The sequence below is a fragment of the Trachurus japonicus genome, chromosome 5 (assembly GCF_045865225.1).
Source record: "Trachurus japonicus isolate A0001 chromosome 5, Traja_1.0".
Taxonomy (NCBI): domain Eukaryota; kingdom Metazoa; phylum Chordata; class Actinopteri; order Carangiformes; family Carangidae; genus Trachurus; species Trachurus japonicus.
Window position 1 is genome coordinate 27,514,178 of NC_140911.1, and position 27,518 is coordinate 27,541,695.

At 43.0% G+C, this 27,518-nt stretch overlaps 1 protein-coding gene across 4 annotated transcripts in view; it reads right to left on the bottom strand.

Annotated features, from left to right (window-relative positions):
* Positions 1-2,644: 2,644 nt before the first annotated feature.
* The window catches only part of celsr2 (cadherin, EGF LAG seven-pass G-type receptor 2), a 78,173-nt gene continuing 53,299 nt past the window's right edge, over positions 2,645-27,518 (bottom strand). Inside the window, exons 9-34 of one of the 4 annotated variants that reach the window (XM_085777116.1) lie at positions 25,852-26,021; positions 24,472-24,651; positions 24,266-24,379; positions 23,015-23,171; positions 22,616-22,757; positions 22,403-22,523; positions 21,472-21,655; positions 21,208-21,309; positions 20,982-21,076; positions 19,236-19,445; positions 18,821-19,004; positions 17,903-18,221; positions 16,681-16,848; positions 15,222-15,345; positions 14,903-15,103; positions 14,180-14,354; positions 13,533-13,645; positions 11,958-12,040; positions 11,614-11,740; positions 11,406-11,516; positions 10,191-10,321; positions 10,023-10,108; positions 9,779-9,943; positions 7,580-7,768; positions 6,682-6,889; positions 2,645-3,934 (exon numbers count right to left, since the gene is read on the bottom strand). In XM_085777116.1, the coding sequence (XP_085633242.1) occupies positions 3,913-3,934; positions 6,682-6,889; positions 7,580-7,768; positions 9,779-9,943; positions 10,023-10,108; positions 10,191-10,321; positions 11,406-11,516; positions 11,614-11,740; positions 11,958-12,040; positions 13,533-13,645; positions 14,180-14,354; positions 14,903-15,103; positions 15,222-15,345; positions 16,681-16,848; positions 17,903-18,221; positions 18,821-19,004; positions 19,236-19,445; positions 20,982-21,076; positions 21,208-21,309; positions 21,472-21,655; positions 22,403-22,523; positions 22,616-22,757; positions 23,015-23,171; positions 24,266-24,379; positions 24,472-24,651; positions 25,852-26,021 (3,881 nt within the window). In that variant the 3' untranslated portion in view covers positions 2,645-3,912. Of the gene's footprint in view, positions 3,938-6,681; positions 6,890-7,579; positions 7,769-9,778; positions 9,944-10,022; positions 10,109-10,190; positions 10,322-11,405; positions 11,517-11,613; positions 11,744-11,957; positions 12,041-13,532; positions 13,646-14,179; positions 14,355-14,902; positions 15,104-15,221; positions 15,346-16,680; positions 16,849-17,902; positions 18,222-18,820; positions 19,005-19,235; positions 19,446-20,981; positions 21,077-21,207; positions 21,310-21,471; positions 21,656-22,402; positions 22,524-22,615; positions 22,758-23,014; positions 23,172-24,265; positions 24,380-24,471; positions 24,652-25,851; positions 26,022-27,518 lie in introns of all 4 variants that reach the window. The other 3 variants (XM_085777114.1, XM_085777115.1, XM_085777112.1) reach the window with 3 other exon arrangements.

The window sequence follows — 27,518 nt, forward strand, 5'->3', positions numbered from 1 at the left end:
TCAAAATGTGCAAAGGAGAAGAGAGGGCTCCATATAACCAGATGTGTCCCCCAGCAGTCTCAGCCTATAGCAGCATCATTATAAAATGGTTCAGAGCTACCTGGACCGGCCCCAACTAAAAGCTCTGTCATAAAGGAAGGTCTTAAGCCTATAGACTTAAATGTACTAGTTAGAGTGTCTGCCTCTCTGACCCATGGAGAGAGCTGGTTCCACAGTAAAGGAAATGAGTCCAGTCTGTTTTAGAGATACTGGGAGTCACTAACAGACCTGCATTCTGGGAACAAAGTGCAGTAATGAAAGTAATAGATAGCAACTGCTTTGTGATAGCCGTGTTGTATAGAATAATAAAAAAACAAACCAACTCCACAGCAGAGGGACGATGATGTCAGGGCCTCGTCAGTGGGTGTTATCATCAGTTACATCAGATCAGCACCACCTAGTGACTTTCCGATGCCTGGTTCCTCTCCATGATTGATAGAGATAATACAACTTCAGACGGAATGAGACAGTTCAACAGCTCACACACACACACACACACACAACATTGATATCAGTGACTCACAGCACAAAGTCCTGCTCACATACAATCAGGGTGTGTCTATGAGTTGGGACGGCCAACTTGGAGTTGAAATTAGGTCATTTTTGTTGAATTGTTCTTTTTTGGTTTGTGTGTTTATTTTTTAGTTAATTGCATTTCCTCGGGGTTTTGGATAGGCTGCATTTTATATAGTAAAGTACAGTGCAGGTTCCACTGTTACAGTAATGGGGCAAGGCTATTTTAAATCTGTTTTTGTTTTTCCTCAGTGGATGTGTGGGTCTAAGGACAGAGGATGTTGTTATGATGCTGTGTTAAGCTGTGTTTTTTTTTTAAGTATATATTTTTTAAATACTTTTTTGCTTTTAATGTACAGGAGAGTTGAGAGAGAGATGAAATGGGAGGCAGAGGGGGGAATGACATGCAGGATAGGACCGCTCGGCGTGGGATTCAAACCAGGGTCACCTGCAGTGAGGACTATAGCCTCAACACATGGGGCGGGTGCTCTAACAACTGAGCTAAACACCGACGAAGGCAGCTTGGCAGGGAGAACAGACCGGCTTAATGGGAGTAGTGGAGGGCAGACTGGTTTAACCTGCTCTTTGGATTCCAGATGCCACTGTTTGATTCACACTGTGGACTCTGTCAGGAAGAGGTTGTGTTGTCAATCTTATTTCTTTATTAGCAAAATTCCATATATGGTTAACTCTATTGCAGACACTTTTGACCGTTTTGACCTTGACCTTGAAATATATATATTTTTTAAATCAGTTTTTTTGTATTTCAAAGCTTTCTTCGATAGTCAAACCACAGACCAGGATGCACCAATCCTCAGATTATTCTCATTTGTAGGGATCAGTAAGTCATGATGCTTCTGTCTGGTACTACCAGTTGCAACAACTGAACAGTAGTTTGAAAAACCTTTATTGCTCTAAAACAGTTGGTGTGATGGTAATGACACATGCACTGGGGGCATTCAACTATAACGTGTTCTAACAGGCTTTATGCACAGCTCCACAACTTCCTGAAATAAGCCAGCTCGTTTATTTCATGTCTTACATTATTGGACCAACTGATTAATCCAGGTGTGTCTGACCATTGTTGTGAGGTCAGACACACCTGGATCAATCAGTTGGTTGTGGAGCTGTGCATAAAGCCCATTGCCCAGATACAAACCAAATGAATTTAAAATGTGTTTATACAAGTTATTATATATGCGTTTTCAAAAATGTTTTGTTATTTTTTTCTCTTTGTTTTTTGACTGATGCGTTACCTTGAGCCTTTCCTGTTACTGCTGTTGAAAAGTTGAACCTGTACTCTCAAAAAGAAAATTTAAAAAATCAACGACTGTAGAAGAAAGAGGAGCTCTTCTCAGTGACAGTTCAGGCTGAGCAGATAGAAACTGTTGAGATCTGGGTGGACAGTCATTTAAACTGGAAGAACACACTGAGGTTGAGACTCTGATTGTTTGGCGTTAACACTAAACTCCTACATGTCTGTTATTGGGGGGTCTTGGCCAGTGTCCTTTTTTTTCCTGTACTTTGGTGGAGGCAGCATGATTATTAATGATAAAAACAGGATCAATTAAATGATCAACAAGGCTGGATCAGTTATTGGTCATACCCAGACTCACTTGAGTTTACTGTGGAAAGAAAGAGGTGGTATCCACTACACAGTGTTGTTACATGGTAGTAGTTTTGTGTTACATAGCTGTATCCTAAGTCTTCATTATATTTCATTCTGTTTCACAGTTAAACAGCTCTCATGCTCAGTCTCATCTTCATCGTTGCCAGCATCATTAGTTCTGCTGTGGATGTATTGTTGTTCCTGTTGACTGTACAGACATGAACGTGTGAGAGCTATTCCCTGGGTCTTCGTCACTCTGGAACAGGAGCTGCTGCAGTGGATGAAGTGGCTCCAGCATCTTATCTATCAATTCACAGTCTTCAATACTCACATGACACAGAAAGACTCAGTAGCATATACCATGCTCTGGATACAGATGAATACAGGGAAATCCTCTATAATAAATGATAACTTCATACAGGGGAAAACAGCATCATTTCAAATCAATGGCTTTTGACTTGGCACTGATAAAAAAAAACAAGGTAAGATGAAAATGGTAGAAAACAGTTTAATCAGTAAAAACAGGAGCGGCAGAGTAAAAGTGACAGTCCTCTGTTGGGATACCAGAGTTGGATATGATTGACCTGGTAGTGTTGATTCTTATGGCATTAAGTTTATACATTAAATTCATATGTTTTGTAAAACAAACAAAAAAAAAAGCATCCACAAACATGACAATGATTTGACTGAATTCTGACCGTGTGAAGGAAGTTTCCATTTTTACTTACATTTAAAGATATGTTCTGGATTCATTTACAGGCCACTCTGTACAGTAGGAATGGATTACAGCTCAAATAGTATTACAGCACACACTTTCATGTATTTCATTATTTTACAAAAGACAAAAGCTCCATAACTAATCTATAAAATACAGCTGTTTAGTCACTGACTTTGAATGAATGTGTTCATCGCTCAGATGAAAAATGAGAGCACTTTAAACGTCCATAAAAAATGTCCTCCCATCAATGTACAAAAACAAACTAATGGATGTATCAAAAGGCCTTTGAGTCCTTTGTAGTAGCACACACAAGCAGGCTGAGCGTCCTCTGGAGACAGCTAGCTTATACGGAGCATCAGACGTGAGTGAAGAGTCTCTGCGTCTGAACGACCTGTCCTCCGCTCTGTCGTCCAGTGTCCCCTTGGACGTTTCCCGGCATTTGAACAGCTCAACACGTCTGAACACGTCAAACCTCAGACTGGCACAAACACTAGAACGGCTCCGGCACCAACAGAAACAGGCAAACCAGAAACACAAAGTAGCTACGCATGGAGAAGGAATGTCCCTGAATGTTTGCAGGTCTACAGCTAAGTGATCCACCCAAAAAACAAAAGAAAACAACCCAACACGACCTCTTTATTGTTCCACAGTCTTCGAGAAACCAAATAAAAAATAAAAAAAAAACACTAGAAAACGTCAACTGCCAACAAATGTGAGCAGTAAATAAAAAAAGTGCATTGCTTCAAGTATGTAAACAAAATGATTTCAGTGAGACTCATGTCGTTGTGCATGAGCTTGGGCCAGTGCAGTGACTCCTGAGGTTTGGCACACACATATATGTACACACACACACACGTACATGCACACACACACACACACCTTCAGAGGATCATGATGGCGACACAGAACTCCTCCTTTTTCCACATAGTTCTTTTTTTAAAGGGAAAGTCCAGTGCTGTGCTCCCTGCAGCAGCCAGTGTCGAGGAAGGACGTTCATTCACCTGCAAAGACACACCCCCTTCTGTCAGCGTGGTCACATGGTGGTGTTGCAGTGGCTGCTGGGAAAAACAGGGTGGAGGAGGAGGAGGAGGAGGAGGAGGAGGGTGAATAGGAGGATGGTGGAGATGAATGGAGCACAAAACAAGAAAGAAAACAAAAAGAAGAAATAAACGTGAGGCCATGAAACACTTCCACACACACAGACACACACACACACACAGAGACTGTGAGAGGTGACAGATGCCAAACGGATGCACCAATCTGAAGACAGTTGCTGTGTCTCAGTTCATATACTTCTATGCTCATACGTGTGTGTACATAAAGTGTGTTCACATTGACAGGTGTGGAAGAGTTGAGTTGAAAACAGCAGACTCTTCTCTTCCCTGACAGACGCCATCTTGGATTGTGGGAGAGGAGGATGGTCACATGACACAGGGAAAACTGTTTTGTTGCCTCTCACAGTGAGGCAACACTCCCCTGTTAGAACTAGTGCCGCAACAATTAATCGATTAATCACACAATAATCGATTATTAAATTAATCGTCAACTATATTGATAATCTAATAATCAGTTTTTTTTAAAGAAAAAAGGCCAAATTCTCAGATTTCAGCTTCTTAAATGTGAATATTTCTGGTTTCTTTGTTCCTTTATGACAATAAACTGAGTCTCTCTTTGGTTTGTGGACAAAACAAGACGTTTGAGGACGTCGTCTTGTGGTTTGAGAAACACTGATTGACGTTATTTAACATTTTATTGACCAAACAACTAATCGATTAATCGTTTAAATAATTGACAGATTAATCGATAATGAATATAATGGTTAGTTGCAGCCCTAGTCAGAACTCACACACTCCAGCATCCTAATGAAGTATCCTCTCTGAGACACAGCAAATGATCCTGATTGTCTCTGAATGAGGATCAGAGCTTCATGGGATAAAATTAAAGAATAAAAATCTGTGATTTTTGGAGAGAGAGAAAAAGGAGCAGAGAAGGTTGGTTAGTGAAGTGTGACTGAAGTTTATTCCTACTGTATTCAAGTGTTTATGAGACACTAAATAATAAGTGTCCCAACCAGGCGTTAACAGAGTCTCTACTTTTTTTTAGACACTCAGCTGCAGAAGTTCAGAGTAGCTGAACTAACTGAAGCTGAACATGTGTCTGCAGCTGCTCCTGCACAGACCAGTGGTGTTAGAGGAAACTCCTCTGTCCTCATCAGACAAACCTTGGTTTGGTTTCAAACTGTTTAGATCATCTCTCCAAAACCATCGACTCATTACAGCTGAGTACCGAACCTAATCCACAACTGTAGATCTATAATCAATCAATTTAATTAGTTTATCATACCTGCACATCTGTGGGTTATGGACAGTTGGTCAAACTTCACCACACACTGTGTACATTTCTAATGGCAGCGTTTCACTATGGTCTGTAGACAAACCATTACCCAATGATGCAGCCCTTACAAATCACATACAGAGTGCCAGTTACCAGTTGATGATATACACTTTATCTATCAGGAATAAATCACATTGTCATAATCATTTCATGAGAGGTAAAGAGGTTTTCCAATTTTATGGGCAATCGTATATACTGTAGCTACATACTGTATATATGTACTGTATATTATTCATCCTCACAGACAGTCCCCTGCTTTTGCTTTGAGATCATTTTTGCTTTTGCTGTGGATTTGAACATGATTTACTTAAAGCTTCACTTGGTAACAATTATTCAGTCATATTTGCTGGAAGTAACTGTCACTATATCCTGATAGTTGGACATTAAATGAGTAATTTAGGACAAAATCCAACTCCTCTGGCTCCACCTACAGCCTGTAATCGTATTTGCCGAAATCCACCGCGACCGAAGGTTGTCCACCAGTCAGGTAGAGGGAGCAGGAGGAGCAGCCAATCACAGCTCCTACACGTCGTAGTAAAGCTGATGAAAGTTAAAGCAAACTCTGCGACTTGGTCGGAAATTTCAAGACAATACACCGTCAGCTCCCTCTTATCACCTCTGTCAACCCCCTCCCTCCCTCCACACACACAGACACACACAAGAAGAGTGTGTTTCATGGTGAGAGAGATGTGAGATCGTTTTGGAGTCTCCAATTGCTATGGATACGGACATATGGTACATCTTCTGTGGGTGCCTTTATGGCTACTTTGTGTGTGTGTGTGTGTGTGTGTGTGTGTGTATGTGTGTGTGTGTGTGCCTGCACGTGTGTGTGTGAGTGTGGGTTGCTTGGCAGAGCGAATAAAGAGACCTGACGGAGTATTGTCTTGACATTTCCGAGCAAGTCGCGGAGTTTACTTTCACTTTGGTCAACTTACCAACTGGAGCTCTAAGGAGGAACATGTCAAAGTGGAGCTGCCAGTCCACTTGTCTGTGCTACATGAGCGGTCAGTGTAAAGTACAGAACAACTGCTGTCTTAATTAAACCTGCACAGCTGGTTTGTAAAAAGCCTTTCACATCATGTTTATTCCAGTTAAATGAATGGCATTCAGAGTGTTAGTGGTCTCTCCATGTGGGTGGCAGCAGGACGGTGCTGTCTTCATTTGGCTGAGCTTTAATGTTCAAGATCATTGTGTGGAGATGGAGCCGACCAGAAAACAATGAAAACAACAACCAGTGAGGACGGAGGCACGAGGCGTAACAACACAGACAGCTGGAGGACACACTGAAGGACAGTGACACAACACTGACACGTTCACACTCACAGTGAGCTGCACAAAACAACATCAGGTGTGTTTATCATTGTTCCAGCTACAGTGTAGTATCTAATATCTATATGCTGATACTCACTCTGATCCCGATGAGTCTCCGTCCACCGTCCCTGCTTTGATGCTCATGGCCACACCGTTGAGCTGGTCGGGCAGACCGGGCTTGGCCGAGCCAGAGGAGAGTCCCTGTGGTGACGAGGAGCCTGGGGTCTTGTCACACAGTTCGTTGTGGATGCGACTGAGACCGTTCCTCTCTACGATGGGAGAAAGCTGCTTCTTCTTTAGGATCCCTGAAGTGAATCAAAAACAAGAGGCCATGTTTTTATGTGAACATGCACAACAACAGTCAGCAGCATACTGGTGAGTTTACAAAAGCTCTCCACACTCCTGCTGTGTGTACTGCACCTTTGAGCAAATCTACTTCACAGCTACATACTATGTCCCAAACTAGAACATTTCTGGACAGCAGTGTTTTCATTTTTCTCAAAAGTCTTCAAGACGACATTACAACCAGATCCTCTCTTGGTTATACTAGGGACATCAGGGAGCACTGGGAACCTACAGAATACGCAGCGCCGCCTTCTACCCTATGGTCTCCTCTGTGGGAAAAAACTTGTTCTCCTCCACTGGAAAAAAACGGAGACACCTACTTTCAAAGAATGGTTAACGGCACTGACTGATTACACCTTGAAAGGATTCGTTATTCTCTTAGTGGTAGGTTGAAAGACTTCAAAAGGATGTGGCAACCGATTATTTCTTTCTTGAAACAGGATGTAGGACAACCTGAGTAGTACTGGGTGGGTCAGGGAGGGAGTTATTATTTATTTCAATAAATGTATTTATTTACTTATTTTTGTATATTTTTCTGATTTTTCTCCCATCTATTGTTTTTCATTTATTTACTTATTCGTAGGACACCTTTGTTACTTATATTACAAGTCTGCTTCACAATAAAAACATTTGAAACGAATGAACTGCACCTTTGTGTGGGTGGGCGTTGAGGTTGGGGAAACTGGGCAGCAGCATCGTCATGGCGTCCTGCGTCCCGTCCTGTAACGTCCGGCCGTCGCAGCCCCGGCCCGGCTCGGGGCCGAGCTGACCGTCTGTCTTCAGCTCACCGTCGCCTGCTGCTGTGTAGTCAGGCCAGTACATCTTACTCACACTGTTGTCTGGACACACACGCACAAAGACGGGATGAGATCTACAGTGACTGGATGTGTAGCTCAGTTAGACGTGTGCAAGCATGATCACATCCCCCCGTTCTCGCCTCCCGCCACTGGCTCCTTGTCCATTTCAGAATTAGATTTTATTGTTTGTTTTTAAGTCAATAAATGGTCTGGCACCTCAGTACATCTCATGTCTCGTTGTGCCAGAAAGCAGACAAAAGACCAGGGGGGCCGTGGTAGCTGAATTTTAACTTTAACTTTCTTTATTTTACTGTTTTGTATCTGTTGTGCAGCACTTTGGTACCTTGTTGTTTTTAAAACGTGTTATATAAATAAAGTGGATTGGATTGGATGTGACTGTATAATGCTGGGAGGTCTTTATGTATTTGGTCTTCAGATCCATCCCACTTTGTGAAGAATAAATGTCCAGTTTTCTTTCAATTTGTAGTATTCTTTAAATACTTGTCCTGGATTAAATAAAAGTTCCATCCTCGTAGGCTCTTTCAGCTGTTTTTCCTGTTTTCAGATGATTAAAAATTAAATATCTCACTTCGAGGGAACATTGTCGGCCTTTCTGAGGTACTTACCCCCACCCCTCTGGGACACTGTAAATAAGGGGTAACATGCTTTAGACTGGAATACTTCCACTGGATGATTTATGTTATTATATCTGTTATTGTCTGTCTCTAATTCTCCCCTTCTCTGCTTTTGTCTTGATCTTATTTGAGATATTTATTTTATATTATTTATCTACTTGTACATATTTTTTATGGTATTGATGGTTTTATTTAATTTATTTAGGCATTTTAAATTTAATTTTATTGTTTATCTATCTTCATTTCATTTATTTACTTTTATCGACGCCATCCACCCTGTTGCCTCGTGTACTATTTTCACTTTCACTATATGTGGATGAGAGAAGGCACAGTATGTTCAGTATGTGTAGCCTATCCACCTTTTTCCAAACGTCAAAAACGTAAGCCTGTTTTGCCGGTTTTGCTCTTCCGGTGGAATTTTATGTTTACGTTTCCATGGTTTCGGTAGTCGCGGTAAATGCATGGATTTATTTATTTTTTTTTCAATGAAAATCTGTAAAACGCATGGATCATCACACCAGCTTTTAAAAAGGATACAAAGGATATCACACAAATTGAGATCCGTGTTAAAAGACAGCGTTAATAGATCCATGCATTTACCGCAACTATGACAACGACTAAAAACCATGGAAACGTAAACGTACAATTCCACCAAACTGGCAAAACCGGCTTCCGGGTTTGACCATAGATGACGTTCGGAAACTTGTGGATAGGGTGACTGATGCAACAGTTGGGCACAAAGATATCGAAACAGAAAGAAAAAAATTCTTTCTGTTTCGATGTCTTTGTGAATACAGAGAGCACTTATATGTTGTCTATGTTTTGTTTGATAAAAATCAATAAAATCTATTAAAAAAATATATATATATATATATCTCACAGAAGTTAAAGCAGAAGTAAGTGATATATTTGTGTTAATATAAGTCTTAAATAGTTATATCTTCCGACAGCAATCACTTACATAGAGTGTTTGGACTGAAACACGGGTCTCTCAGTCCCTCTGCTCTGCTCTGAGACGAGGAGAAAACATTTATCGTATCCTACAGTTTTTATCCAATGAGGAGAGAGAACGGCATGCAGGGCTGTGTGTGCAGCCAAGGAACGCCGTGAATGTGGTGACGTAGCGACGAGGACTGTTATGGTGCGTTCAAGGAAACTCGTATTTTTCCGACCGTGAAGTGGTACCAGTTCGATCTGGTACGAGTTCACCGGTCGGAAGTTACGAGTGGCCGTTATAGTGACTTTCACCGGTAAAACAGGTCGGAAAAACACGAGTGGGTTGCCTGAAACGCTACAAAGTCGTAAGTTGTGACTTGAAGCTGTAATTTACGATTTCAAAAGCCTGCCTGGAACGCAGCATTAGCGAAAACGACCGGACCACTTACTTCTGCTTTAAGCTACAGATAAGCTTCCTTACCGTGTGGTTGGGGTCTCTTGGCCCCATTAGACACCAGGTTTTCCCAGCATTCCTCTGGTGGGAGGGGGCCCTCCTCATCCTCGCTGTCAGAGGAGTGTGTGGAGGCGTAGGAGCCGCTCTGGTCGTCCTCCAGGGACAGATCACTGTCTGAGTCGCTGTCTCGATCTGCACAGAGAGACAAAGGTCAGAGGAGTGTCCTCTCCTGCAGGCTGGGTGAGTCCCAGATGGAGGAGGAGACAAGTACCGTCCAGGTGCTCTTTAGTTTCATGGAAGAGCGACGTGTGGTCGTTCTGAGCGATGTGGGCCTGACTGTTGTTCAAGCCGTCGTCCCTGTAAAGACACCAGAGGTCAGTTCACCTGGCTGCTGACTGACCTTCTCTATGTGTTTTAAAGCTCAGCGTTACTTCCTCACCGGAGCACAAACGGCACGTAGCTCTGCTGGCTCTTGCCGCTCTGCATGGTGCCGTTCAGAGACACACTGGAGTCTCCAAAGGGAAGATGGTACAACCTGCTGTCCATGTAGTTAGTGTTGCATTTGTAGGTCTGAAAATACAGAGGTGAGGACAGGGATGAAGGAGTGGAACATCAGAGGCTGAACACTGATTCGGATGCTTTGAGAGATCTTTGGTTTTCACAGTTTTTCTCAAATGCTAAAACACTAAAGCCTATTGTCTGAAACAAATGCTCTGTGCCCTGAATCCATGTATTGAATTGGTCACCCTTTTGGCAGAACCTTAAAGGGATAGTTCAACATTTTGGCAAGTTGGCCTATTGCCATAATCCCTATAGTCATAACAGAGGGTTTGTTATCTTTCTGTTATTATCTCATAGCGTGGTGAATGTGCAGGTCACAACTTGTCCACCAGAGCGTTTTGGAGTTGTTGGGATTGTGTATTTGATGAGTTTGATGAGGGAAACCAAGAAATCCCATGAGCCTCCGTAGCGTAGCTCTGAGCAGCTCACGGCTCTGCTCTGCCGCTCTAAAAACAGCTTGCACCGACAAATAAAGGTAACAAACCTACTGCTATGACTATAGGGATTATGGTCAACTTGCCAAAATATTGAACTATCCCTTTAAGCACTTTTCACCGAGTTAGACACAACATGCAAACATATTCTCACCCACTGAAACACATTTTGCACTGTGATGCACTTGTGTTGCATAATGTATGTAAGTCCTGTGGCCTGACAGCACGTCGTCATAATGCTATAGATGAATACACAGTAGATACTGTATGCACTTTTGTAATGTGATTCCTGTTTATAATATATTTTTAATTTTTTTTACTAGCAGTGCTAAACAGATTTTGACAACAATAAAAATTATTCCTACACCCGGGGTCTGATCTGACACCAGTGTTTGGTTTTGAGCACAGTTTGAACTGTTTTTCAATTTTGCAGGAAGAGTTGGATGTTTTGTGAATGCAGTTTTAAAATTGTGTTTTGTGTTTACAGTTTAGAGAAAAGGATGGAAGGTTTCAAGAAATGTCTCTTGGCAATTGAGAATAACTGTATTATTCTCATTATGTATTTTTCTTCTTGTCATGAAATCCCATGAAAACACCAAAAACCTGAGGCCTCTCAGTGCCCGTTATGATCCAGATGTGGTCTGAATGCAGGGACTCACAGAGCTCTTGGATGCGATCATATGATCCGGGCGCTTACGGCTGCAGCAGTATTTCATGGCATTCCTTGCTTCCTTATTGAAGACGATGCGGAAGAAGAAGACGAATGGACCCTGGGGTGGGACAACAGAGGAGAGGACGCGGTCAGGACAGGACAAAAAGCAGAAGCATCCCCTCGGTGCTGCTTCGGGGGGTAACTGGACGCCTCACCTGCACACAGTTGAAGCCAGCGAACAGGTAGTGGAAGATGATCATGTCGCTGTTGACGGACAGGAGCGCCAGGAAACACGTGACCGAGACCAGGAGGAGGACGCCCCCTGCAGTCTTCAGGCCTGAGCTGCAGGACAGAGATCACATGAGAGAGAACACAAGAGTGAAGAAGCTGTCGGGACGATTCTTCATGCCTTCACTGACCCAGAGAGCAGAATGCACTGAGAGCAAGGTCAGGGTCTTAGTTAAAAATCAGATGATACTGAACACAGACTGTCTGTGGAACAAGCAGCGTGCTAACAGATGTCGGTGTGGATGTTGGAGTGAAGTGTTGTTCCACTCACACACGAGGCTCTTTCTTGTCGATGCTGTGGTGCCTCAGGGAGCAGGAGGCTTTAGATGACAGGATGTACAGGAAGATATTCATCTGTGGACCAAACATGGAGCTGCATCATCAAACACAATACGACAGGAGGCCCGCATCAAACACATCCGCCAATCATTTTCTCTGAAACTGTTTGTTCCGGTGAGTCAATATGAATGTCAGTTAGAGCTGGGCAATATGAAGAATCTCACACTGTAACAATCATCTTCAGACGACATTGATACGTATATGACAATATAGTGTGTTTACATGCACAATACATCCTCTGATTTCATATCTCTCTCTCTTACACACACACACACACACACACACACACACACACACACATACACACACACACACACACACAAAGGCCAGAAAAGTAAAAACAATGTATTGACCAAAGATCATTATCTTGATTCTGCTGAAGAGTGACAGGTGAAGAGTGACATACATAGTGTTTAAAGGGATAGTTCAACATTTTGGCAATTTGGCCCATTGCCATAATCCCTAGTAGTCATAGTCATAGCAGTAGGTTCGTTACCTTTAATTGTCAGTGCAAGCTGTTTTAGAACGGCCAAGCAGAATGAATGAATGAATGAATGAATGAATACTTTATTTCAAACATGTGAATAACATATTACACTTGAAGCACTAGTCGATAAAAACCTTTGTATGTTTGAAAAGGAGTAGGAAGAAGCATTAGCTTATTAATTCCTACCCCTTCTCCACCTAGTACCTAGTACTATAGGTTATCTTACTTCCTGTATATCCTGTTTTTTTTGTTTTTTGCTCAACAAAAACAAACAATCACCAACAAACAACAACACCATAACTGCTTGTGTCAAAATAATTACAATAAGTGACAAGTATGGCAAAAGTGTGAAAACCTTAATGTTTGTCATACCCCTCTTCTTCCCTGTACCTTGTGAATACCATCTGTTTGTACCGCTGTTTGAATTTGCTCATGGTTGGACAAGCAGAGCGGCGAGCTGCTCAGAGCTACGCTACGGAGGCTCATGGGATTTCTTGGTTTCCCTCATCAAACTTATCAACATACACAATCCAACAACTCCAAAACGCTCTGGTGGACAAGTTGTGACCTGCACATTCACCACGCTATGAGATAATAACACAACATTACGAGACAGAGTTGTTTTAGAGGGAAATTCATGCAAAACCACTGATGTGTGTTCCTGTCAGGGGCAGTTTTTCAGCAAGCAGTCTCTGTATTTACCTCGAAAACAACTCAGTCTAGTAACGTTCTCATAGCGTGGTGAATGTGCAGGTCACAACTTGTCCACCAGAGCGTTGTGGAGTTGTTGGATTGTGTATTTGATGAGTTTGATGAGGGAAACCAAGAAATCCCATTAGCCTCCATAGTGTAGCTCTTCTAAAAATAGCTCACACCGACAAATAAAGGTAACGAACCTACTGCTATGACTATAAGGATTTGCCATAATGTTGAACTATCCCTTTAAACTGAGTTAGCGGCCTCCTGCTGTCACCATGTAAAGACAGAGTGACTCAACAGCGGGTCACAGAGGAAACTCACCGACACGGCCAAGGCGATGGGTCCAGCAAAGCTCCAGATCAGAGTGTCGTACATGGACAGCCAGCAGAAGTCTGGGTTCCCGTAGCCCTCAGGGTCCAGTCCCACTGCCAAGCCTGGAGACAGAGACATGCACCAAACCCTTAATCACCCAGCACATATTCACCATTTAACACCTGTCATTTCAACACCAAGCCCTGATTCTGACCAGAAGTTGACAGCATTTTACTGGAGGGACGTCTCGTATTCTCTGACCGTAATTTTCATGTGAACGCTTCTACATGAAGCAACAGCACGAGGCTCATACTGGAAAACTGCAAACATCGTTGATAATAATTGATCAGAGATGTAATTTATAATTTAGTGTGGTCCCTGCTGAAAGAATCTTAAAAGCTTCCCTGCTCCAAACTCATTCCAGGCATGCAAGTTGACTAAATATTAAAACCAACATGTAGGCTACAGAAACTCATCTCATGCTGTATCCAATCACATTTGACTGTACATGTTTATCTAATAAAACGGCCTCTGAGTTCATCCTAGTTAAACATTAGGGTTCAATGTTGATTTTTGGAACGTGCTGACACAACAGTATCTGAGAGTCTGCAGTGTATTTTATGAATGACACCATTTGCTACAGTGAGAGCTCAGACCTGTGATGAAGGCCGGCACCCCCCAGCCAATTAGGTAGTAAAATCTCATGGGTCCATAGTTGATGTCTCGCACTTCGCTGATCATCCGGTAGACGTGCAGCCCCTCCAGGAACAGCCAGGAGAAAGTGCAGAGGTAGAAGAAGTGCAGCAGGATGGCAATGATGGTGCACAGAAACTACAGAGAGAAGGTGAGGGGGGAATGAGGGGTTAGTTAAAACAGCACAAGTTTATAACACAATTACTTTATTTATTTATTTATTCCTTTTTTCTTTATTTTCATCTTATTTTCATAGTTACAACATGTTTGTCTTGTACTTATTTGGTGAGAGGAAGAGGGGATGGGAGGGAGAATAGGGAGGAAAAGTTTGCTTTGTTGCATGTAATGTCTTGTTTGATTTGCTGTAATTTTTTTTTTTTTTACCTTTATTTACCCAGGCAAGCAATTAAGAACAATTTCTTATTTACAAATGCAGCCTGAACCAAAGAGCAAAGGCTCTTTGAGGGGGGAGGGGGAGGGGATGCTAAAAATAAAAAACAAGGTTATATAAAATACACAATAAACAATTAATAAATACAATACAATAGAAGTGAAAACAGTGAGACGTGATAAGTAGGCCTACTCAGCAAATTTTGTTTAAAGAATTTGCAAACAAAAAACTAACAAAGACATGCAAAAAGTTTATAAGAGCAGAAGTGAAGGAAGTGGAAACACGGATTGTTTACCAGGTTGTCGGCCTGGTTGATCCCCAGGATGAAGGTCAACTCAGAGAGGAAGAGCGCGGTGGCTCCGTTGTTGATGATGCTGGTCTTGTTGCACTGCATGGCCCTCAGACAGAGGAGGAAGACGGTGGTGAGGAGGAGGAAGCCCAGCGTCACGCCCACCGTGCTCCACGTCAGGACTTTGATGGGCAGGATCTCTCCGTTCTGACACACACACACACACACACACACACACACACATGAGGAGAAAGAGGGTGAGTGTCTGACAGAGTAAAGAAGTGGTGCTGCCGTTTGATGAGCTGAAGCTGAAACGTGGACTCACTTCTCTCCTGGAAACGTCCATGAGCACGGCAAAGCTGGTCATGTGGTAACACTGACAGCTGATGTGGGTGCTGTTTCTGAAAACCACCTCGCAGCCCTTAGCCGACCAGCCGCCGTTACCAGCCCTGGTACCAAGCACACACACACACACACAGAATGTCAAACTTTATTTATAGAACAATTTTCCTACATAGCTATGTAACACAAAGTGCTTTACACACAGAAAAAAAGAAAAAGAGAAAGAAGAAAAAAAAATAGAAACATGGAAAAAATAATTACAAATAAAGCCCCTCCCTCCCACCCTCCATACTACACACATGCAAACGCATACGCACACACACTCACATACACCCACACCCACATGCACACTCTACTGACACTAGGGAGACATGGCATGACACTGAGGATTGAGGAAGCGCTATCATTGGGGCCGTCCACACTGGGAGGAGTCGCAGGCTGTGCCACAGGGGGCACCAGCACCCAGGCCCCCCGACCCCGACAGACCACAGCCAGCCGAGCCGAAGGGACCCAGGGACAGCGCCCCCAGCAGCAGCCCAGACACAGCTCCCAGCGTGGAAGACCCCCCTGAGGAAACACTGGAGTTAAAGCTAAAAACTAAGAACATAAGATAGGACAAAAACCCTGAAAAAATAAGTTAACAGAGTGAACAGCTTAAAAGGATAAAAATATGTAAGATAATAGATAAAATAATACCAATGATAAGTAGAACAAGTAAAATTATTTAAGATTAATATCATCTTAAAAAACAAGATAGAAGCAAAAACATAAAATAAGATAGAACCACATAAGAACATGAGAAGAAATTAAAATACTAGTTAAAAGCCTGACTAAAAAGGTGTGTCTTTAACCTTCCCTTAAAAATATCAACTGTCTCTGCGGTCCTGAGGCTCTCCGGCAGGCTGTTCCACAGGTGGGGGCCATAGTAGCTAAATGCCGCCTCACCATGGGTTTTAGTTCTGGGTTTTGGTATGGATAAAACACCGGTGCCGGAGGACCTCAGGGTCCGCGAGGGTTGATATGGTAAAAGCAGGTCAGATAAATAAGAGGGCGCAAGGCTGTTAAGACATTTAAAAACTAGTAAAAGAACCTTAAAATCGATCCTGAAACGCACGGGGAGCCAATGCAGCGACTCTAAAACTGGTGTAATATGCTCCCGCCCTCTGGTCCTCGTCAGCACGCGTGCGGCTGAGTTTTGTAATAACTGGAGATTTAAAATACTCTTTTTGGGAAGACCAGAGAGCTGCAGGGCACTACAATAATCTAATCGACAGGTGATAAAAGCATGCATCAGCACCTCCGTACTGGCCTGAGAGAGAAACGGGCGGACTCTGGCTATGTTTTTAAGATGATAAAAACCTATTTTTGTCATATTTTTGATATGTGGACATGTTGACATGTTGTGTCTCCATCGCTCTTTGTGTGTGTGTTGTTGCACTCACAGTATGGTGTGGTTCCAGAAGACACAGATGGGTTTGGAGCGCTCCTCGGTGGTGACCAGGCGGAACTGCACCGTGATGGGTTTGTCCAGCGTGTGCTGCAGCAGCTCGTCGTTGTCGTGCACCGTGATACTGACCACAGGAGTGTTGATGACCGGACGCTTTGGCACTCTGAGGCAGAGAGACACACAAAGACCTGAACTCAACAAAGCTCTGAAGGAAGTTCAGTGTCAACAAAACCCAGGAGAAGGTTTTCTGGGATTGTCCAGACATACAAGGATTTTGGGATAAATTGATACTATTTAGGAGATAGCTGTTGTTCTAGAACCATTGTTGCTTTTGTTGGGAGCCATACCCTTTACTCTATGTAATGCAGAGCAGCTGTATTAGTAGCAAAGAAAATGAATACAGTGAGATGCAAAACTGCCAACCATAGGTCAATGGATCCAGAGACTGAAAAATGTATTCATGATGGAACGAAGTCTGCCGTTGACCATGGACACCTTTGTGCAAAGACGGACTTGTATTTCCAGATACCTGGGTGTTACGATGGGATGTTAGGATGGGATGTTGTGATGGAGTGCTGTTGGGAAGAGATGCCTCCTTATCCTTTTAGCCATTATCTATGGATATCTGCTCCTCTACCTGTTCTTTTATTTTTACTATGATTAATATCATAATTATTTTAGTTTTCCATTAACCTTACCTCTTATGTAATTATTTGCTTTACTTTTATTTATTCTGTTTTTATACTTTATCTTTATGCATTTATGTGTGTATATGTGTATGAAGGTATGTGTATGGAATACATGTGTGTGTATGTTTGTGTGTTTTATTACCTATTTTTAATTTGACTTCTTATTTAATTAACTAATTTATTTAATCTATTTATTTCTATTCTTAGTATTTAATTCCTATTTTAATTTTTAATTGTATTTTTATTTACCTATTTTTTAAATTTATTTATTATTCTTATATTACTACTATTTTATTTTGTTATTTATTTATTTATTTCATTGTTTATTTTAATTGTAACTTATATCACTATACGGCCTGTCACTCATTTATTATACAAAGCCATATGTCAGGAAATGTTCTGTAAAATGACTAACATGTTGAAATAAAAAGTTATTAAAAAAATCAAGATAAAAACGTCCATCTATGCGTTAGTCTGAACTATGCCAGTGATGTGAAGACAGCTGAGTGGTGGAGGTCTGGTCCTCACCTCAGACTCCTCTTGTCAGGGTCGTAGCTCTCCGGCAGCAGCGCGGCCAGGCTGTGGAAGATGATGACGCTGGCGATGGCGTCCTGCTGGCTGTCGTCAGGGTGACGTCTCTTCCTGTTGGCGGAGCGGTTCCTCAGCGAGGACTCTGGGAAAACATCCAGGTGCCTGTGGCCTTTGGTGTCCACAGGTGGTTGGAAGACTGAGTCCGGCAGCGTGACGACCGTCTCCAGGTCGACGGGACGAGGGCCCCTCAGGGACTGGTACCGAGGGAGTCTGGCTCCCGCGAAGTTCATCTTCTTCAGCCGGTCCACAGAGACCACTGAGAGGACGCAGCAGAGACACGGTCAGGACAGGAACGCAGCTTTTATCAAAATGATTTTCATAGTCACTTCACCTTTTAACAACAACAAAAAAACACATTTTTTTCACAAAATTGAGCTTCAGAAGCTTTTATTTGATATATTTTTAATTATTTACTCTAATTATTGTGAGAAACATGCTTCTGTCCAAAATGTTACTGTTTTATGAGAGAGTGATGACTGAACCTCCTTCTTCTTGATTAACACTGGAACATGATATTTAGATCATTATGGTTTGGATCGAGGCATCTCTAAGTATGAACACTGAACCTGACGGTTTTGTCTAAATGGAGAAATGTGTAAAGATGAAATTAACTTAATTAGCTCATGTTCATTTTGCTGGGTGTTAATTGATTTGTCTTACATTATTTATCAGCCCAGATTCATTCTGTCATTTACTGAGAAGTCATGTTACATTATGATCATTATCATATGTTGTAAAAGTAGCCGACTACTACTGATCATCACTACTTGACTTTAAATTTCAGCTTTCACTTACAGAACCTGTTCTTGATTAATTAACATGATGATGTCTGATATTCCCTGATAAAACATTCACCTATATGTGGTGTGACGATGGTGAAGGGGCTGAGATAAGTCTTCCTCATGTTCTGTGCCAGCGTGTTAGCGTATTCCTCATAGTGGCGCAGCAGCGCCGCCGTTCCGCCCTCTGAATGCTGGATCAGCTCCCAGTGCTGCCGGGTGTCTGGAGACAGGATGGCGCTGCCCACACGGACCAGATTCTGGGAGGAAACAGCGAGAGTTCAGTGTGACAGCATGTCAGAGCCGAGAGTGAAATCAAGTGTAATGTATTCCCTGCAGACGCAGCGTGGAGGGCTGTGATGTCCCACCAAGCAACACTGTCCTTCTGTTTAGACACCAGTTCTGTTTACTGCAAGAACTGCAACAATCTACTGCTTGGACTTTCTCTCCTGCTGCTCTGGGATCAGCACAGACAGCGTGCGGCCGCTCACCTCGGTGAAGTGGACGTCCTGCGTGGCCGTGAGGTTGAAGCCGTGCTGGCTGCACTCGTGCTGCAGCAGACTCTGTGTGAGCCGGTAGGCCACTTTCACATCGCTGCCGTAGTATCTCTCTGTGTGCAGGGTGGCGTTGGCCAACATGGCAGCTGTCTGCTGCACATGTCCAGAGTCCAGGAGGGACGCGTTACGGGAAAACTTATCAGACTGGAGGGAGGCAAGGACAAAAACACAAGCATCAAGTAACATGTAGACACTGAGGTGGGGTGAGTGAGGCTCTGTCGGTCAGTCCAGATCTAAATATCTAAACACAAGGTCAAACCCAACTGACCATGAGGTTGACTTTCTATTTTAAGTGACATTTTTCTATGTTTTTCAATCTTTTGTGTTCATGTGATGTTGCTTGAGCGCTCCCTGTGGGATGAACAGGGATTTTCTGACTTTTGACTCATCAAGTTTTCACCTCTGCAGTGAAACATCTGAACCTCCACGCTGGTGTCTCTGTCTCACAGACGTTCACAGAACTTGGCTGATACATTTACAGCACTGACCTCCCCTCACATCCACCATGAGGTTTTATTGTGTTGTTCAGGATGAATTTTTAAAGGGATATTTCAACATTTTGGTAAATTCAAATTGCCATAATCCCTATAGTTTTAGCAGTAGGTTCATTACCTTGAATTGTCGGTGCAAGCTGTTTTTGGATTGGCTGGGAAGTGAAGCGAGCTGCACAGTATTTCCACGTTTTGCTCATCAAACTATACAGAATCAAACAACTCCAAAACACTCTGGTGGACACATTCACCAGGCTACGAAATAATAACGTAATCTGACTAATGAAGCAAATACTTGGAACTACTTGCTTTTGAAATCACTCTGCCCAGCAGCCGTGTCTGGAATGTAGTTCCGGCTGCATTATTTGCCTCGAAAACAATTCTGTGTTGTAAGGTTACATAATTATTTCATAGTGTGGTGTATTGTGTATTTAGTTTGATGAGGGAAACATGGAAATACCGTGCAGCTCATGTCTCTGTCCCTCTGATCTAAAAACAGCTTGCACCGACAATTAAAGGTAATGAACCTACTGCTAAGACTATAGGGATTATGGTAATAGGCGAATTTGCCAAAATGTTGAAATATCCCTTTAATAATGTTTGGTCAGATAAATGGATCGACTAAACTTAAAGCAGAAGTAAGCGATCCGGTGGTTTTGGCTAACTTCCTGTCAGCCGATGGAGTTAGCAGTCCCCGCCCTCGTCCCTACGTCACCACATTCACGCGCATCCCTTGGCTGCACACACAGAGAGGACTGCCCCTTTATGCCGTTCTCTCTCCTCATTGGATAAAGGTTGTAGGATACAAGACGTTTTCTCCTGGGCTTACAGCAGAGCAGAGTGACTGACAGACCCGTGTTTCAGACCAAACACTCTATACAAGTGATTGCTGTCGGAAGATACAACTATTTAAGACTTATATTAACACAAACATTCCGCTTACTTCTGCTTTAATAATATTTCTATGAGTCTCAGCTGTGCTTTGTGTTTGCTCAGCAAATATTGGCATGAAAACGCACTGAACTTCGGTTCAGATTTGCAGAACATGGTGAATATCAGAATGGTATTACTGTTATTTTGTGTTGTTCTGAAGATATGAACCCGTTGTGTTCAGCCTCCTCCTGAACCAGGGGCTGATTGTGAAAGTTGCATGGTGACATTTCAAAGTGACAGAGACGGAGCTACACACCAGGGCTTTCAGCTTGCTGAAGGTGACAGAGGTGCAGTTGAAGAGGTTGGGAGGCAGCCAGCCCCGGTGCTCGTCACAGTGTCGGATCGCTGTGCCTGCCATGGAGGAGAGAGAGAGAGAGAGAGCGGTGGAGAGTCATCACATGAGAGCGGAGGAGGGCTCCAGGCAAGTTTCATATTGCCATTATTATATGGTAATTTGATGAGCTGCTAAAAAACCATCATACCGAGCGTTCCCTTGGGACAGGGAACCGCTGCAGGGAGACCAAACTTAGTCCTGGGCCACCAGATCCCAGCCTCGATGGCCTGAGGGCAGCTGTCATAGATGACTGAGACAGGAGCAGCACGGTGAGGAGGGAGGGAGGGAGGGAGGGAGGGAGGCGACCAGGGTAAAATTGGAAACATATTTTAATATATTTGTAGCTCTAATGAAAAAAGGGATTAAAAATTAAGCATTTCAATAATGTGAGAGCGATCTGATGAGGTCTGACCTTCACAGCCGTTGGGAGAAACCTCAGCGAAGGGGTTGTCACAGCGGTCACACTGGCGGCCGATCACACCGGGTTTACACTGACACTGACCGCTCTCTCTGTCACACGCTCTGGAGAAGGAGCCGACCGGGTAGCAGTCGCACAGCAGGCAGGTGTCGCTGCCATCAGGGCGGTAATGGTTGTCCTGGAGACAGGATGGAGACACAAGTGCTGATTAACCATTTTTAAAGGGACAATGAGGAGTTTTGGAAAAGCGAAGCGTTTTCACACTATATTTATGAGCCTCCGTGCACACCGTAGAATTCTTTGACCGGCGCAAGACAGACTCATGTTTTCATTCATCAAGAATTAAAGTCAGAGGTTCAAAGAGGTTCACATACCGTCGTAGTTCTGACCATAAACGGTGATTCGGCGACGTTATTCTCATGACTCGCCACGAAACCGAAAGTAAGGAAACGCTGGTCGGCTCGACCAGAATTTCCAGCATTAATTAAAATAACAAAATAACAATAGAGACAAAACGATATATTTATCGAAAATGGGCCCATTAACAAGTGTGGGTAACGTAGATTCATCCACATTAATATGAGACTTTTTTATTGTCGCAGAATTTTTCATTCTGCCGACGGAGAAATTCCTTGTTGTCCCTTTAACATTCATTATTCATTTAACTGAGTTCACTTGAATTTAATTTTCAAAAGTTTTGATATTTTCTTTTTAGGTGTGTCATTGGCAGTTTGAATCTGTTCAAACATCTGGTATAGTATTCTGTTCAGAAAATAAACAGTAAAAAAACACAGTCTTATATATACTACTATCGAGTGCCTATTGTATGTTTCCAAATGTTGGTTTAGAATCCAACGCTGACATTACGGACACTCAGACTGGTCCATACAGAGTGATGGTCGGGGCTGCAGCTCAGTGAACTCACCTTACAGCGACACTCTCCACTGGTCTTGTTGCAGTCAGAGTCGAAGCCTTTATCCGTCTCACAGTCACACGGACCACAGGTCTTGTAACCCCACCAGCCTCTGGGACATGGCAAGTCCGTCCTGTAGGGGGCGACACTTTATCCGTTTAGTTGCCGTTCTCTGAAACGTGGCTAACGATGCACAGTAAACAAGAGAAAGGTGGAAAACTCTACTTTTTCTCGCAGTAGTGGCCGAAGTAGTTGCTGGGACAGTCGCAGGTGTAACCACGGGAGGAGCTCAGCTTCCTGGAGCACGTAGACTCGTGTTCACAGGGATTCAGGGAGCATACGTCAGTGCAGTTGCTGCCATAGTAGCCTGTTAAAGAATACAAAAGCAAAGCACAATGAGGAACTGTGGTATAAAGGTGGTTATGTGGCAAACGTGATGCACTACTAAATGTTGCAAATATGTGTTAACCTAATTCAATCAGATTTGTTGATGTGGCTTTACTATTTACTGGAATGACAGGTTTAGAGTGAATGTTCTGCATTTTACAAAGGTTGAATATTTACAGAAGATCAAAATTTTAATTTCAAGTCAGTCCCAGATGTTGAAGCTGTTAGTGGACTGACCGTTGAGGCAGGTGCAGGAGAAGCTGTCCCAGTCGTCGCTGCAGTAGCTGTTGACAGGACAGGGGCTGGAGCTGCAGGGGTCGGGCAGGCTGCAGCCCGGCTCCACATTCACCTTCCTGGCCTGAGACAGACTCAGAGCCCCACCAACACGGAGACCCTGCAGGACGGCAAACAGAGACCCATGTTCACCGTGTGACACAGAGCTGCATCATGTCCAGCAAGGACACGCAGCAATGCAAGTTTCACAAAGGAAATTTATTCAGAATAACTGGACGTTTCAGGCTCATTACTAATAGTCTTACTGTTATTCCTGATGATGATGATGATGATGATGTTTTACTTTATTAATTTATTTAGTTCATTTATTTATTTTTCTTACCTCCTTCTTTATCATTTCAATAATTCACTCTTTTTTGTGTCACTGTACTTTAATTATTTATTTATGTTGTTATATCATCATATATATCAAAAGTTGCACAATTAATTTTTTTATTTATTTTTTATTATGCTCCTGCAGGCGCCAGTGGCAGGCACCTTGCACTTTGCACTTTACAAAGTATGCATTTTTTATATGTACTGTACATTTTTTATGTGACCGTCAGCCTATCCATGGGGGCAAATTGTCCATTTTTATTTCATCTATTGTATCTGTTTATGGATGTTTATTTATCTGCTTATTGGTTGTCTATTGTTCTATTGTCTTAAGTGTTTCTTTTTGAGCTCTCGCAAACCCTTTTCCAATGTGGTCTCCTTCAACAAATGGCAAATAAACTGACTCTGACTCTGTGTTGCAACAATTTAGTTGTTTACTGTGACTACATCTGACATGGGTTGTTGGGGGGGATAGTGGGGTTCATGTTGGGGCTTTTTTTTCACTCTAATGCAGACGCTCTGATATACTGTGAAACTGATGTTCTGTACTATCTGCAGAAATTAATTAAAAAAAAAAGATAAATAAGAATAATTGGACATTTCTCCATGGAAGTGTATTGAAATGGTCTTGAGTTTCAAACTGGAACCTGCGTGTTGTAGGTTTGATGGAATGAGCCTCTGAGATTTGGTGCAAACACAGTTTTGTATACATTCCATGTGTTAATCTATTGGACTGTTATTAGTAAATTATATGAGTGTTTTTCTAATTTCCAGTTTCCACCTCACCAATGTTTCATTGACTTTCAGTGACCGTGCGTCTAGATGCCTCTCCAACATGATCACATATCCGACCTGACTGGAGTCTGAGAAGGGACAAACCTGTATACAGCCACGGAAACCATGTAGAATTTTCCCATCAGGCCTTGCTAAACCACCAACGCTCACAGTCTTCAGCTTGGAGTCCCGCAGCTTCCCGTCCACCTCCATACTGGCCTGAAAGAGACGGTAGGACACTGATTCTCAGACTGCAAAGAGGGAGGAGCTGCATTCATATTGATGTAGTAGCAGTGGACGTGAGGACTGACCAGGTAGAGCCCGTGGTCCAGAGACAACACGGCTTTATGGTGACCGGCCGCTCCCCCCAGACTGCTGATGTCCAGCTGCAGATGATGCCAGTCTCCATCGTTCACCAGCGCCTCCTCCAAGCGGGAGAGAGTGGAGTCCTCACCTCGGTGCAGCCCCATCAACACCCTCCCCCCGCGCAGCTACAGCAGCAGGCAGAGCAGAGCACAAACAGCAGGAGGGAGATTGAACCAATGTTCAATAACAGAAGAGGAGAGAACAACAGCAGCCAATCAGCTCTGTGTTACATGATGAATAGAGGCTTCCACTGGAAACCTTTGATAGCTGCTCAGCAGCTGGAAATGGATCATCACACACTGTAACATCAAGTCAGAACTCATGCAGTAGGATGAGTGTGTGATTATCAGTGACAGTGCTGCTACAGGCTGAGACTCGTTCTTAAAGAGATAGTTCACCCAAAATTCAAATTTCACTCATTATCTATTCACCCTCATGTCGACTAAGGGCTGGGAGAATTTTCAGGGTCCTCCGTGCCTTCTCTGAGTTACAGGGGGCTCCGCGCAGCGGTATTTGTCCATATAATGGTTGTGAATGGTGCTCACTTTTCTTCGTCCAAAAAGACACACCAAAAAACATCCAAATACCTCCATACTGCTCGTCTGTAATGTCCCTCTTGTATTGAAGCCCCGACATGAGAAATTGTTCCGAAAAAAATTTGTTGTTTGTAGCGGAAGCTCCCAGTGTTGCTCTGCCGGAATCCCTATTCTGCTACAAATAAGCTTAAAATATAGACTTATTTAATTTTTTTCAGTACAATTTCTCATGTTGGGGCTTCAATACAAGGGGGACATTACAGACGAGCACTATGGAGGTATTTGGATGTTTTTTGGTGTGTCTTTTTGGACGAAGTAAAGTGAGCTCCGTTCTCAACCGTCATATGGACATGCAGTGCTGCACGGAGCCCCGCTGTAACTCAGAGAAGGCACGGAGGACTCTGAAACTTCTCCCAGCCCTTAGTCGACATGAGGGTGAGTAGATAATGAGTGAAATTTGAATTTTGGGTGAACTATCCCTTTAATGGCCTTTAGCTGCAGACTGGACCTGACACCCATGAAGACATGTGTTTTCAGTCTCACTGGATTTCGATCGGATCAGATCAAGTGACTATAAAGAACAAATAATCTACAAGTGTTCCCCCTCTGATCAATGTGGTAACATTCTCATTCACACTCACATTACTGTGTATTGCAACATTTCAGTTAAGTTAACTAAAGTAAGCCGATGTAAAACTGCCTGTGGAGGGAAATGGTGCATGATGAAACTTGGCCTGAAGCAGAAGGAGTGTGTGTGAGTGTGTGAGTGTGGGTGTGTGTGTCTGTCACCTGCAGTGTGAGGTTGTGCTGCAGGCCTGAGGAGATGTGCAGCAGTGTGGCGCTGGCCTGACGTGTGCGGAGCATCAGCTCTACATGCCAGGGGACGGGGGCCGCCGCCGCCGCCAGGTTGGTCCACTGCAACAGGCTGTTGCCCAGGAAACGCTGTGGGCTGGTCATGACTACAGCAGAACGATGACAAAAGCAGGTTGAATGTAAGAACAGAGAGTCGTCTGGCTGTTTGACATTCACCTGCTGAAGGTGGGAAAGTTTCTGCGCTCACGTTAAATCTGAGTTAAGATGTGAACGTAGGAGCAGGATTAGATCTAGTGTGGGAGTGAGTCCTGATCCAGATGGAAACTTGTGCTGTGGAAATGTGAAGCTTTTTATCTGCAGGAGAGAAAAAACCCTCCAGTGGCTTCTCTAAATCTTTTATTGCAACACTGAACTTTCTCTGTCACATCATCTCAGATGGAGTAAAGACACATCATGAATCCGATGGAAATTTGTGCACTCACGCACTGAGTGCACCCCCCATCCTCCCACTCTCCAGACTGTCCCTATGCAAAGTGGAGACAAACACCTACAACAGACCGGTCGAAGTGATTGATTTCTGATGGTAAATGAAGCTGATGCACTGTGGCTGTGGCTCAGAGGACAGGGAGATGCAGAGACAAACTGATGATGCAGCTTGATATAAAATGCTGGAAATTTAGAAGCAGGAATAAAACTTTCATCTGGTGTCATGTTTCAGTTACCCATGTTACATTATGTTACTATCTATAACATATATATGGTATGTTGAATTTGTATTCCCCTTCCTTTGAATAATAATAACTGTGTTTCTATTGTGTAGCTTGTTTGTGACTGAATAAGACAAAATGACTCCACTTACGCACAATGAAATATGAACCTGAAATCTCCTTTATAAATTGTATTAGTATTTTTTATAACCAGTCAACATGCAACAGTCAGGCCAGTTCCTGTATGTAAGGAACTATTATCATGAACATACATATGTATGTGCATAAACAGCTGCATTCTGAGAGAGCACCTCTGATGTTGACGCTGATTACTCAAGACTGTTGTTGGTTATAATTTATTCAAGTTATCAAAGCTCATTAAATCATCTATGTAGATGATCACACTGCATTTTGCTTCTCTGTCCCACTTCCACACTGTAATCCTCACGTTTTCCTCAGACTGATGCACCGTGTGTGTAACACACCTGTTCTTAGTCAAACATCAACACCACCAGCAACTGCTAATCCCCTTTTACACAGTCTGCATTAAGACATACTCACTTCAACACACATTTTTTACTCGCTCTACCTCACATTGTTTTTCTTGCATGACTGAAGTGAAATGGCTCATGTCACTTCCTCTGTCTCTTCTTAAAGGGATAGTCCACCCAAAATTCAAATTTCACTAATTATCTACTCACCCTCACTCACATGTCGACTTAGAGCTGTGAGAATTTTCAGAATCCTCCGTGCCTTCTCTGAGTTACGGGGGGTCCGCGCAGCAGTATTTGTCCATATAATGGTTGTCAATGGATACCAACTTTCTTTGTCCAAAAAGACACACCAAAAAACATCCAAATACCTCCATACTGCTCGTCTGTAATCCCCCTCTGGTATTGAAGCCCCAACATGAGAAATTGTTCCGCCGGTCAGTGC